At 42.8% G+C, this 14,733-nt stretch overlaps 1 protein-coding gene across 3 annotated transcripts in view; it reads right to left on the bottom strand.

The window, feature by feature from the left end:
- Nucleotides 1–14,733, bottom strand: part of LOC126273103 (putative ferric-chelate reductase 1 homolog) — a 346,200-nt gene that overhangs the window by 65,352 nt on the left and 266,115 nt on the right. For all 3 annotated transcript variants that reach the window (XM_049976539.1, XM_049976537.1, XM_049976538.1), the window contains exon 2: nt 7,186–7,521. In XM_049976539.1, coding sequence (XP_049832496.1) covers nt 7,186–7,521 — 336 coding nt within the window. The remainder of the gene's footprint in view (nt 1–7,185; nt 7,522–14,733) is intronic.

The raw sequence follows: 14,733 nt of genomic DNA, 5'->3' as shown, positions 1-14,733 counted from the left end.
TAATTGGCCCCCATTTTATCGATGGCAATCTGAATGGTGCAATGGATGCTGATTTCCTACTTAATATGGGAGTAGCTTCTCCATAGCACTGAGAGGGCCAGCAAGACTGGACACGTAAATACAATAATGCATAAGTTCTCTAAAGACTTACCCATGCAACATGAGGGGTTTTCGAATGTCAGTTTACGTACGAGTCGCACAAGCCAGCGCTCAAGCGCACCGACTGTTAATTAGTTGACTCCCGTTCGATTATAGCTGCTACTACTTTTCCATTTTATTTTATTCCTCAAAAAGTTAAACGATTAATTACAAAATTGAAATGCATTTAAATAGTTACATTTACGTAAGTAAATTTAATATATTCACTTCGGTTACTATTACTACCCTTGTAAGTCAAATTTCTATAGACCATCACGTTGTGGCACACTGGTTTGAACTGTTACCCACAACAATGAAACGCCGTTGCAGCATTCGTGTGTGTGTGTGTGTGTGTGTGTGTGTGTGTGTGTGTGTGTGTGTGTGTGTGTGTGGAGGGGGTTGAAGATCTGCTTTTCAGTAGCCGACTATAATGAACACCACCGGCTGATGACTGCTGCTGCATACAAATTATGGCACATTAAGTACCGAGATGTTCATGGAACATAACTATCACCTATTGCGGAGAAACAGTGAATAGCTTCGTCAGTCCAGACAACATAAAACTGTCCATTTGTAGCAGTTTCTGAAACAGCTGCGAAAAGGCAGCTGCTGTCCTCTGAAATGACGTTGCTTAAATATCGAAATTAACTGGCCAATTAAAGATGTTAATTGTGAATTGCCAGAATAAGCCAGTCATCCCACTAGACCCTACATCGTATCTACTATCGTCGCATGAAGTGGAGCATTAATAGCTCATTTATTTTAGGAAACAGTAATGTGGCAAATAAGAGCGGACATGTGATTTGGAAACCTCAGGCTGGTAAAAAAAAAAGGCACCAATTTCTGCCGTTAGGCGGAGGAATACCGTACAGTCAAGACAGAATGGCGCGGGGGAGGCTCGAACACAAATAGGTACCCCTCCGCAAACTTCGGCACTACTTCGCCACGTTTTGCCAGCTGTAGGGGATACTTGCCATTGGTTTAGACTAGATTCTAGAGCTTCATTCACGCGTGAGTGTGAGAAAAAAAATAAAAATATTAGGCCTAAGTATCATGTAATATCTTGTATAGACACCTTTTATTAACCTGACACGTCCCACATCATTACGAAGTGTCGTATTCATGATGTATGGAACAAGTACTAATCTAATCAGAGAGAGAGAGAGAGAGAGAGAGAGAGAGAGAGAGAGAGAGAGAGCGCTGATGCAATTTTCAAAAATAAAAAAAAGGGAAACTAACACTTTCGTTCAATTGCGCTTAAGAGTAAGCAAAACATGTCCAAAGAGTACGCATTTAGTAAATGTCACAAATGAACTCAATATCACCCTTAAATGAAGAGCACTGTTCGTGCCACCATCTCACTCAATGCGCTGGATCCAGTCCTCTGGAAACGCTAAAATTCTCTACTCACAGTTTTCAGTCTTTTCCTTAAAGCAGACTCCTCCGTTACCACGAGCAGGGGGCAACCAAATTTGAAGTCATTCGGAAACAAAAGCTATCCTTCGGACCACACACACACACACACACACACACACACACACACACACACAAGGTAGAAATGTGCAGTTATGCCCTAAAGAGAACATGCGCACTCTTTGTTTCTGTACGAAGGAGCGCGCATATAACGTCCCAATCATTCCAAGTGGAGTCAACAGATGGCAGCACACGTCACATTAGCAAAACATGTGGTTACAGTAGGGTAGACTGGAAGCCAGTCTTTCACAACGCAGACAAGAACTGAAAGATACTGCTCATGTATTCTGTGTGTAACTTATGCAACGGAGTACCAAATCTACATCAAGAAAGCTGGAAAGTGAGTCTTGCCTGTTCCACTCCTGAAACGCAGGATTTCTGCGGACAACTTCTACGAGGTGTTTCTGATATCACTCTGAATACAACTACGTCAGAGGCGAGCTAATTAGTTTAATCAACTGTTAGGAACACATACTGCGCTCTCTCTGGGGCCGCGCACTCTTTGGTACATTTGCTCTGTCTTCCATTTCGACCACCTATCGTCAGCTTCGCTGAGGCTCTCTGGACGGTATGCCATGGCAAGAGGGCGTGCGTGGAAATATGGACGCACTTCTTATGCCGTGCACAAGACCGGAGTGGGAATTCTTATAGACTGGAAGGAGCATGCGTGAGGCTGGTGTATGGCGATTAACTTGGACGCTTGACGTGATCTATCCTGGACCAGCGCGGCTCGTACCAGAGGCACCTCTCGAAAAGGGGCACAGCGCTTTTGCCGCCGTTAACGAGGACGTACACCGCACAACACAGCGACCTGAGCCTGAGCCTGGAAGCCGAGAGCTAACGACCGTCTTGCTGATCTATAACTGGTGAACATCTGCCGGATTTGTCTGTCTCGTTCAAAGACAGCGTTGTCTCCGGCTGTGACACTGACTTAACATAGACAAGTACCAGTGGCGCAGAGTAGACTATGTCTAGAACAGTTGCGTAGTATGCGCGGTCGGCTGTAGTGCCACTCAAGTTAAACCTCCAAAGTAATGTAAAAATTAAGCTTACGTCGGTAAGGTTCTTTTCCACTAATCGACTGCCTGTCTCATGGTTGTTTGGCCAGTTATTGCACCTGTCATTTGATTCAGTATTGAACTGGGGCGATTATTTTTCTACACCGGCTGTCACTAAATCAGTTTTGTTATTAATGCGCCGGTACGCCAGGAGAAGTTTTTGTATACATGATTTGCTTCAGTATTAATCTATGTACTATTCCTTTTTTAAACTAAATCATTTTGGGTGATATCTTGTGAGGCGCGGTAGATGAAGATTTTGGTGTGTTATTGCTTATCATGACCTGTAAGCTTATTGTGTCTTTCTCTGTTATAGAGGTTAAACTTTGTATATTTTTGTACTGTAAGACGTCCCAGCACAGAGTGTGGTCCACGGGCATCTTTTACTTGTGAGCTGACTACGGAAGTTGACTACGACCTAATACGCCACCTTCACTAGCAACTGCTACCGCTGCTTTCTCTTAAAGATTACAGCCGCAACTTCGTGTTTATCAGTTTTGTATCTTGATATGGCCAGATCACTGTAGTTGTACCTGAACATTTTGGAGATTGCCGTAGTTAAATTGTCAGTTGTTCTTTAACGGTTTCAGACGATTTGCTTTTTGAATATTGAATATTAAATTTTTTAATATATTTATCTGTTGTGTTAGTCAATCCACTTACCTTGAATTTAAAATCTATTACACTATTGTCAATTGTGTTAAGAAGTTGGTCAATTTCCACACCTTAAAAACTTAAAATATTTTTTTAAAGATTTGATTCAATTACAAATATCATTACTGTTATTATTGATTCTGACAAAGATTTCTGGCTAATTAACATTTTCTGTGTGAAGTTATGTTTTTCAAGTACCGGTGTATACAAATATTTGACATTTAATAATGGTGTAAGTGAAATCCCAGTGGCTTGTCGCCTACGTATGCATGTCTCCAAGGTATTCTACTCAACCGCACCTAGCGCAATACATAGGAGCTAACCAATTCCAGCATTATTCCCCTATGTGACATGCTACATAATTTCACATTACTTTAAGCCTTTAAATGGGTAACTAGCTGCAGTAAAGTTGTGTGTTAGATTTTTTTTTACTCTGTGCATATTAAGAACACACACGTCTGTAAATCAAATACTGAAGCAGAACCTTCAGGGATATGGAACAGTTCACTACTGGTGCGATTTGTCATCCCTCTTTGTATAATTTAGGTTGTGATCTTAATAAGGGGGCCTTAGGATCCAGACAGGAGACATTACTTTTCTTATCCTGTCTACAAGAAATGTTTGCTTTAACTGGCCTTTTCTTTTGTTGAATCTTTGCTCAGTTGCAGTATGTCGTTCCCTACATACAAACTCGGCCAAACCATATCACTTCTTAAAATAAGTACTTCATACATGAAACCTGTTTTAGTAGTGTGGTTGCGTTAGCAGTCCAACCAGATCATCAGTCCTTTTTTCCCCTAACATATAGGTCTGCCCGACTATTGATCAGAGAGAGCTTAACGCAAAATCCAGAAGCAGCAAACAAGGTCTACGAAGGGCCAATAAAGGTAAAAAAAGAAAAGAAAAAAGCGAGACAAGGAAAACAACCTGTTCTGTAGAGAACAGTACCATGCTAGTCAGTGAAATTAGAGAAACATTCCATATGCTTCCAGATTTATATCACAAACCGATACTGTAATGTTCCTATTACAGAAGCCATTACACTCAGAACAAATTACTAAAGCACAGAACGTGTTCATAAGCTGAAATTAAAGAATTTATGACATTACTAGAACTAATCCTCAACTGCAATACATTCAGGGTAATATTTAATAGTAACATAGACTCGTCTTGGGCTCGTCCTTATCTGGTGCAATAGGAGGTATTTTCATTGACGCCTAATACAGTAAGTATATCAGAATTTTAGTCCAAGGTGACTACGAGGGCTACGCTAATATTATAAATTTGTTCAGTAATGCACACAACTGACAAGCAACATGGTGGCGAATATGGGTACCGACAAAGATCATCTCTCGATTTCCGAAGTATGTGTTGGTTCTGCAGGTAATATGTGCTCTCAAAACTTAGTACGGTAGGGAGTATTTTATGTACGGAACGTAAGTGTTAGTATCACTGGAAGTGATAAACGATGTATCAGTGCAAAAGCCGTACGTGTATCGAGCACTTAGCAGAAGGTAATTTAAAGAACTCCCAAACGTTGCAGGAAAAGGAAGCGTCTGCTACCACTGGAACTTATAACCTATCCTGGTCGAGTTCACTCCTATTATAGGAATGAATTTTGTTCTTTAGTGTCTTCTTAATCTTTATTGTGTTCTTTGCTTTGTTTTCGTGACACACAAAAGTTACACAAAGTTCTGGTATTTTTTTACTACTAGTGTTCTACAAGAGGAACGAAATATCTGAAAACAAGAAGTATTTACGTTTTACAGAGAAAGAACCTACAGTGAGTATAAACAACGTTGATAGATAAACGTTTAATGAAAGGTTTTTGAACAGCTAACAACTCGTAATTACAGGATAAGAGAACTAGTTTTCGACGTCATTCGGCACCTGGAAAGAAAACAAGATACAAATTATAAAGGAAAAAGGGGGCTATTACTGCGTTCTGCATACTTTCTGATGTGTTACAGGCATATATTTCCTCGACCAAATGTTTTCTGAAAGATTTGGATGATACTTTTCCTATTCTTTCAGCTCTCAGTAGTGTGAACAATTTACCATACGACCTTTGACAAGAACTTCCACTATGAATTCTCATTTGGTCATTATTTAACTCTATTCTCATTGCTTTTTTTACGTTTTGTTACTGTATTTCGATTTTTCCGTGAAAAAGGATAAGCCCTCAAACTCCACAGCAGACCGCTTTCACAATACCGGCCATTTTGGCGCTGGCCTGTAAACGAAAACGACCACTCAACACAGACGGCTCAGTACAGCAATAAACCGCCAGGGCATTGCAGTAGATCTTCGACCATACCATACTATGGTCGAAGCAGTACATGCACTTGGTGCACGTAGTCAATTGGAACAATGAAGTCGATAGTGTAAAAGGGGCTTAAAGCCGGTATTACACTATCAAATTCCTTTTTTCAAAGAATTTTGATGGTGTAATAGGGAACTTAGTCAAATGTCGTCAAATATTTCCATCAAATCTAGGGCCTCGCTGTAGATATGATCAAAGAAGTTGCTTGTCTTCTGTTCACTGCAATGTGACATGTTACCACGTGGAGCGCTAGCATCGATTCAGCGTTGTGTGATCCATAGTGTTTGTATAAACATTGCCGGTAAATAGAAATGGTGGGTACCGACAACTACAAAATTAATAGACCTGTATGAAACTGATGAGGCGCTTTACATCGTGAGGTACCCTGAATACAAAAATAGATTAAGAAAATTGGAGACCTGACCTAACATAACTCTCTCCTGTAGCAAGTAATGTGTTAGTGAGCCTGTTTTCTGTAGATATAGCTGTTCTTAAGTGAGTATTTTGCATTGTGATATGAGGACACACTTCACTGAGCACATACAGAAATTTATGCTCATCCATCCTTAAATAATTTATGTACGACTTAACGTTCTCCACTATAAGCTCACGTAACAAGTTTTGTTGGTTTATCGTGTCGTCGTAGAACTCACGGGTTCACCCAGGTACGTTTCCTTTTTTCCCCATTTCCCTTCCGCATGTGCACACAGTGCAATTGTGGTACATGCAACTGCTGCGGTTAATAACAAGTTGTTGTCAGCCATCTTTAACTTTGACGAAAAATATGATGACAGTGTAATAGCCCTTTTCAGGGCCACATCAAATATCTTTGTCAAATATATTTGACGAACATTTGATCAATCTTTGACAAAGAAATTTGAGAGTGTAATACCGGCCTAAGGGACGGTCCTGTACTCATGGCTAGAGTTGTGGCGATTCGTGAATGAGTCTTTCATTTGAACGTCTCTAAATAAAGAATCGTATGAATCGAATCGTGATACGGACGAATCGTCGTTCAAAAGAATCGTAAGAACGATTGTGTGTTTGCGAGTCGTGACGATTCCAAGTTCCAATGATTCATCGATTCTTAGTACGCTATGCTTCGAAGGCAACTGCCGAGTCGTGCCGAATGATTACGACCCCCTGATGGATGCGTGTTAACAAAGGAAGCTCAGAACGAACAAACGAAGTTCGTGGGCCGTAATATTACTCGTGAAAACAAAGCTGATATTTGGCGGTGGCTGACGGGAACGAGCGTAAAAGAATTTCCCATTTACTATCACTACCATCAGCCACCGCGCCGACGTCAGCTTAGTTTGCGCGAGTAATACACGAACTACGATGACAAACGATATACAGCGAGTACACAGTTCCCAATACACACGATTTCAGACATGTCCTGCCATCTGTGAGTAAGATGTAGAACTTAACTGCATTCCGTAAGAATCGTGAACGAGTAGTAGGAATTGATTCGCAATGTGAGATTGAATCGTAGGAATTGAACCGGGAAAAAGAATCGTGTTGCCCAACTCTACTCACGGCGTATCGGCCGTTGCAGTTGATGGTCTTGGCGGTGTCGGGGTAGCTGGTGAAGGCGCCTTGGGCCTCGTCGGAGCCGGGCGCGCGGGCCTCTAGCAGGAAGCCGTGGATGGGCAGGCCCTGCGGCGACGCCAGCGCCACGGTCAGCTTGCCGTTGCGCGCCACCTGTCGCACCGACGGAGTCACCGTGTAGGGCGGCGGCGAACTCTGCGGCGTTGAGCCGGTGTGGTGCGGCGTCATCGAGGCGCACGTGCTGTTGGGCGCGCCGCTGCTCAGCGCCCAGCCGCGCCCACACAGGCACAGCCAGAGCAGCAGCCAGGCCGTCCATTCTCGCATCTGCAACACACGACACCTAACGTCACACCTGCTGCTCATTCACTTTCACAGTCTTATTTCTATATAAGAGGGACAGAGGTTTCAATTTAAACAAGGCTCTGGGTTCGGCATTCAATACTCGGCAAGTCAGAAAGGACTTCACAGCTTCGGAATAATATATAAATTTGAGATGAATTACAGAATCGGCAGATGTGATATTTTGTAGCAAACAACCTCAAGTTACTAAAATTTAGACTTTTACGGCCGGAAATGTCATGTCCATTATAATTATCCGGGCTGTTATGCCGTGGTCGGCTGATGAATTCTGTGTCAATTCCCAAGGTTTCGTCCCCGTCTGCGGGGGACATCTTCAAGTGGGCGTATAGCTCGATGGAAGGTCCAACACACCCATAACTCGCTACTGACTGCCGCTAAATTCCGTGTCCGCGCGCTCCCGCGCCGAGGCGTGACGTCACGTGTTTTGGAAACGTCAGTGCAATTGGCCGCTGTCCGCTGCCGTCGATCGCCGTTGCCGTCACCCAGTGGTGGACGGGTGGTACACACCTTCAACACCGGCATCCATATACCGTTTAATTTCACGCCCTCCTCCTTTCGATTGAAATTATTACGGTGTTTGGCGATTTCGATTGCCTCCCTATAAGAGCCTTTCGTAATATCCGCATGTGGCCGCTAGTACTTGCGTCTCCCCGAAACGAATATGGTGGTTACCTGGTTACCCTTGTGCTCTTCCAAACGTTTTGAACAAGGGCAATTGAAGAGGAGGAACGGAGCGATCAGCTGTTGCGGAGCATGCTTTCCAACCAGGTAACCACCATATTCGTTTCGGGGAGACGCAAGTACTAGCGGCCACATGCGGATATTACGAAAGGCTCTTAAAGGGAAGCAATCGAAATCGCCAAACACCCTAATAATTTGAATCAAAAGGAGGAGGGCGTGAAATTAAGCGGTATATGGATGCCGGTGTTGAATATTCTGACTGTGAAAGTCATCGGTCCCATTCCTCCAAACATGTTGCAAAGAACCTGGATAGAAACTGAATACAAATTAGGCATTCTTCGAGTCACCGCAGGGGATCGCATGTAAGTGTTTCAATGTTTTAGTTTTTTTTTTTAACTCAACTTCACATCCAACTTTTTTTTAAGAGTAAACCAACTTCATTTAATTGTTTCTTGGGAGCAAAATGAAAACAGGGCATTTCAGTGTAAACCCCGTATCAGTTCTGCAATGTATCGGCAACGTGCCACGAAAGTTTGAACCACTCTTTGCGTTACACGCAGAACTTTCAAGGTGCCACACTTTATGTCGCTTCCATCTGAAGCCCATATTTGGTGGTTTTTATAGTTTACATCCTACGAATAGATGCTGTTTGTAAGCACCGGCACATGGAGCTGCTCTTTAAACTGTCATTAAAAAGGAAGTTCCAATGGCTCTGAGCACTACGGGACTTAACATCTGAGGTCATCAGTCCCCTACAACTCAGAACTACTAAAAACTAACCAACCTAAGGACATCACAAACATCCATACTCGAGGCAGGATTCGAACCTGCGACCGTAGCGGTCTCGCGGTTCCAGACTGAAGCGTCTAGAACCTCTCGGCCACCGCGGCCTGGTTAAAAGAAGGGGAGTGTTATATTTGTGGTTAAACGATTTTCGTATTTTTGTGCTATAACTGCGTGACATTAAAGTACGCCGTTTCTAGGCAACGGGACATTGAAGATTCATAAAAATACGTGCCTTTCTTGGTAGGAATTATAATTAACTGAAGATAACATATCGGCAATTAAAGTCGTCAGATGATCGTAACAAAAGAAGTCATTGGTCGAAGTTCTGTGTCGCTTAATTGGTGGAGAAGATGAGGTACGAAGCACTGTAGAGTGGGTTCGTGTTTTGCTTTATCCTAATTTTTCATTTTTTTTATCTTCAAGTTCTCTAAAAGGCTCTGGGACTTTCTTACTAATCAACAGAAATGTTTTCTGTAATATTTAATGCTATTTAAATATAAATGTCCTGAAACGCAAATATTAGACATGAAACTTTCCTTTTTGTCTTTTAACAATTTATCGCTACTCAAGTTTATGTACAATATAGACAGAACAGCGTGACTAGCATATGAACAAGGGAGGAAATGTCCCTTTTAAAAGAGCTAACGAAGGAATTTCACGTGCGTCGATTTGCGCGAACCAAATGTATGGTTTGGGAGCCGATACAGCAGATAGCTGCAACTGGAGAGCGCTGTAGTCGCAAATGGCTTGAAAACACAAGAAGCACGTGACGCGTGGCCTGTCTCGTGAGGTTAGATTTCTCGTTCGCGACCACGTAAACATTATCTGCCTCGTCGCGTGTGAATAAGGCTTCACCGAGCTGCTGCAAGTGCGTTGATTCCGCTCTGAGGGAGCTCCTCGTGCTTCTAGTGTCCCCTGGACGGCAGTGTCGCATCGTGGCGGGTTCAAGGCGAGTCACTCACTGTCATTTCCTCGGGGAAACGTACGGTGACCGGAAATACCGCAAGTTCTTGAGTCACAACAGCGCGTCACGGCAAGAACCACAGGAAGCGCGGAAATATCACAGATAGGAGAATTCCTGTGATAATCAGCACTGACACGGACTGAACGTCCGTAGATTTTAGTATTTAGGAATCACCGCTGTAGTGGGACGCGAAATTGAAGCGTCACCCATCCACCAGTGTCAGCCCAGTTTGCAGGTGAATACAAGTTTGAATTAGTGTTTTGTTTATGTATGTTGTAATATCTGTAATGTTTGTGAATTTTCTAAAGTTTATTTATTTTTATGTTTCATGTACGGAGAGGGTGGCGCAACGAAGACTGTCGGGACCAGAGAGAAAATTGCTGGCCACTATACGTCGCGGGTCGACAGCCAAAGAGCAACAGAAGATCCTGAAACCGAGTTGTTGCGTCGTGCTTCTAAAAGCTGAAAAAATAAGAATCTGTAATGTTTCCACAACAAAGACATCATAGAAAGTTTAATCATGTTGTAAATGTTCAGTCCTATCTTGTCAAGGCTCATGTTCACGTCTATATGTAGTATATTCGAAGATAATAAACTAGTATATACTACAAAAGTTTAAATACATGTTCCGAGAATTGTGTTGAGGAGGAATTATGTTGAGGAGGAATTATGTTGAGGAGGAATTATGTTGAGGAGGAATTATGTTGAGGAGGAATTATGTTGAGGAGGAATTATGTTGAGGAGGAAGTATTACTAATTTGTTTGACAAGATTATTAATTTTTGACAACGTTCATTGTGAGTGAGTCTTAAAAGTTTATTCAATGTGGTTTTAATATTTATTAAAGCAGATAACTTGCATTAATATAATTTCTGAGAAGAAAGAAACGACATCTAAATTGAAAAAGGTTTGCGCAAACTAATTGGTATGAGTAACGTAATTCTGCTCATACGACTCAAATGATGTTTTAATTACAGTTTCGTTCAAGAACCATTCAGAGACAACTTTAAAAAAGAATTTTAATAATTTTGAAGTGCTTTGTAACTGACGTAGGTGACAAAGTCTGCACATGTTCATATGTCAAAAGAAAATCATTTATACAAAACACGTCGTTACACTACACCGCGTATTACAGACTCCCCACCGCGTTTTTTGTCTATATGTGAAGGTTAATCTCAGGAACTAGTGTAGCAACTCTGATGCTGTTTTCACTGATGGACTAATTAACTAGCTAGATTTTGTGTGTGTATTACCGCTACGCCAGACAAGACGTCCGCACGTAGATACGTCAGTGCTACCGCGTAATACCGGTACGTGTCTCTGGCATGTGGTAAAGATAAGCAGTACAAATTGTGTAGATTTTATTTGTTTTGCAAAGTCTTGATTCTCTCGACTAACGATATCAGTAAGATGGCCATGAGTAACGAGCAGATCGCTTCCAACAATGTAACCGACCACTCAACTGACCTTCCGACCACAGAAAATTTTACAGGCGAGGTCATAAATTTTATGAAAAATTACATTCGGAGAGAATACTATTTTTGAAATTCTAATTAACCACTTCACCAGTTGATGTGACCACAAATGCCTCAGTCTGGAGAAAAGCCCTTACGTGATGTGTATTTTAATAAAGTAAGCGAGGCAGCAGGGCGACCAGATCACCAGTATCAAAGGAGTTTAGCAAGCACCATATTGAGTTGGTTAGCTCCAGGAAAATCTTGGGTCCTTTCGGAACATTTCTGCCTTCGGCAAGTACGTTCCATGTTGCAGTAAAGCTATGAGCAGCTGACGTACGTGAGACTAGCTGGGAGTTTCTCACGCTGGTTCATTACGTGTAGTACATGGCCTCCTGGTTTCATAGCAGATTGCACAATAATGTGTGAATTTCAGCGTTGCTTAAAAGAGCAAAGTATCTAATATGTTGCGCTGCGATGTCTGCACTTTTCGCCGTTACTATAGCTGTGTTATCCATGCCAGGAGTCTGTCATCAGTCTTAGACGACACTTGCGATAGGTGGGCAGCTACCCCAGTCGCAGCGATGTTTTAAGGGTGTTTACGGTGCCCCGAAAGAGTATTTCAATACGATAATACCTGAAGCGTTTGATCGAGTAAGGTGGCGCGTTGTAAACTATGGTATCGTATTCGGTTGGACGGCAATTTAAAACTTTATATAGTCATCCAGGTATAGGCAAATGAGAAGATGGTTCCTTGTAAACGTCACGCCGATTCCTTTCCGCAATACAAGCCCTGAACTTCATTCATTCCTGAAGTGTTGGATCATTACCAGGAACTCGGCCAGAATGTTTTAAGTGATGTGTTCCTAGCGGAACTTTGGAGGTACTATTATGCTCCAATATACCTGTAAGAAAACATACTGGCATACAATCAGGAAGAATTCAAAAAATATCGTTCAATAGTTCTAGACTTCCAGACGGCTTTTGACTCCGTTCCTCTCAAGCGGCTTCTAATGAAATACGTGCTTAAGGACTATAGTCGCACCAATCCAACTGGACTATCTTCTGTCGAAAATGACGGGAAATAATCTTGTGTGCCCCAAGGTACGTATAGGCCCTGTGCTGTTCTTAATCTTTATATATGAACGACTTACGAGATAATCTAAGCAGTAAGATTCATTGCAGATAATGCTGTCAGTTACCGTCTAGTAAAGCCACAAGAAGTTCAGAACCAATTACAAAACCACTTAGACACGATATCTACGAGGTGTGGTAAGTGGCACTTTTCTAAATAAGTGAAAGAGGGTACATTCAAACGAGTTCTAAAAGAAATTCCTTACATTTCTGTTACACGATAGACCAAATCGAGTACTTGTTGATTCAACTAAATACCTAGTCGAATAGTTTATCATTAGAAAGAATTTTAACTGGAACTCTGAAGTTATTAGAAGGCCGAACAAAGCCTCCGTACTATTGGCAGAACACACAGAAGATGCAGTAAATCAAGTTCAGGGAGTGCCTACACCATGATTGTTCGTCACTTACGGGGTATTGCTGCTCGGTATGGGAGCCATACCAGATAGGATTGATGGATGACATCGAAGTTCAAAGAAGGGTTGCTCGTTTTCTACTATCGCGGTATAAGGGAGACAGTGTCACGAATGTGATAAGCGAGTCACGACCAGCGTTTTTCGGTTGCGACGAGATCTTACCACGAAATTTTAACAACTTTTCCGGTAATACAGAGAACGAGTTACAGCGCGATACTCACTAGCAGTATTTAGTTTCTGGCGCGTCCAGAGGCGTGCTACGGTAGTGTGACGTGGGGATTTCAGTCCGTACCACCACTACGGACCTGTATCTACGAGGACCGTTCACTAAGTAATGGAACTTTTCTCCGCCAAAAATACGGAATTGTTTGTAGGACATCGTGAAATATTCCCGCTTCAGTCCCTATAGTTTGTCAAGTTCCGTTAGGTGGCGTAGCCTCAAAATGGCGCCTGTAAGAGGTGCGTTGCAAGCAGATAGCTGTCACCGAGTTCCTTTTGGCGGAAAACCAGACCGCCTTAGACATTCATAGGCGCTTGCAGAATGTCTACAAGATCTTGCAGTGAACAGAAGCACAGTGAATCGTTGGGCGAGGCGTCTGTCATCGTCGCAACAAGGTGGTGCAAACCTTTCCGATCTCCCGTATGCGCCCAGCTGCTCACGGCTGTGACTCGTGCAGTGCTGGAACGTGCAGACACATTCGTTGGAGGTGATCGATGCATCAAAATTAACCACCTCGCTGTTCAACTGGTTTTCTGTTGGTAGTTCTGAGGCGCATGTGCGCGCGCTCGCACTTATGTCGACCAGTTGCTGTACACAAAGGTGTACTGTGCTATCATCAGCAAACTGAGGAAACAACTTCGCCACAAACAAAAACAGACGAATTTGTCCTCCATGGCAACCCAAAGCTTAACCCAAGTCGGCATACCCGAGAGGAGCTCACAAAACATTGGACTGCTCTACCTCAACCACCGTCAGGATCTCCTACCTTCTGACTTCCATTTGTTTGTCCCAATGGTTGGTTGCTTGCTTGTTTGTTTGTTTGCTTTAAAGGCGGGAGAAGGGACCAAACTACAAGGTCATTGGTCCCTTGTTCCTAATAAAACAGTGCCACAACTTTGAGAATAAAACGAAACATAGAAAACGGAAAGGAAGGAAAAAGCCACAAGAAAGAAGGGAAGGCAACGAACACTAAAAGGAACAAAAGAGTACAAGAAAACAGATACGCTAGAAACAGAGAGAGTAAAACATGAAAGCAAATTACAGTGCCTGGCCAACGAGAATAAAAAGGGAAAGCCAGCCACTCTGCAACACATTAAGACCTCCACCCAAAAGCACTAGGGGAGGAAGACACAGACGGACAAAGGGCATGCGCTAAAACTTACACAGAAGTATATAACCCACTCCCACGGTTGTTGTTGTGGTCTTCAGAAACAACAACAACAACAACCGCAACAACGGCAACAACGGCAACTGTGAGAGTGGGTTTTATACTTCTATGTAAGTTTTAGTGCATGTCCTTTGTCCCTGTGTCTTCCGTCACAGATAAAACGTAAAACTAAAGCTGCTGTGGAGGGTTTGTCGCCCAACACCGAAGGCAGGGTGCTGGGAAAGTAAAAAGTCTGCCGCAGAGCGGCTAAAAGTGGGCAGTCCAGCAAGAGGTGGACGACTGTCATTTGGGAGCCATAGCGACACTGAGGTGGGTCCTCGCGACGGAGTAGGTATCCTAGAAACGTATAGCCAA

Source organism: Schistocerca gregaria, chromosome 5 (assembly GCF_023897955.1).
Source record: "Schistocerca gregaria isolate iqSchGreg1 chromosome 5, iqSchGreg1.2, whole genome shotgun sequence".
In the NCBI taxonomy this organism is placed as follows: Eukaryota; Metazoa; Arthropoda; class Insecta; order Orthoptera; family Acrididae; genus Schistocerca; species Schistocerca gregaria.
The sequence above is the reverse complement of the archived record's forward strand: the minus strand, read 5'-3'. Positions and strand labels throughout refer to the sequence as shown.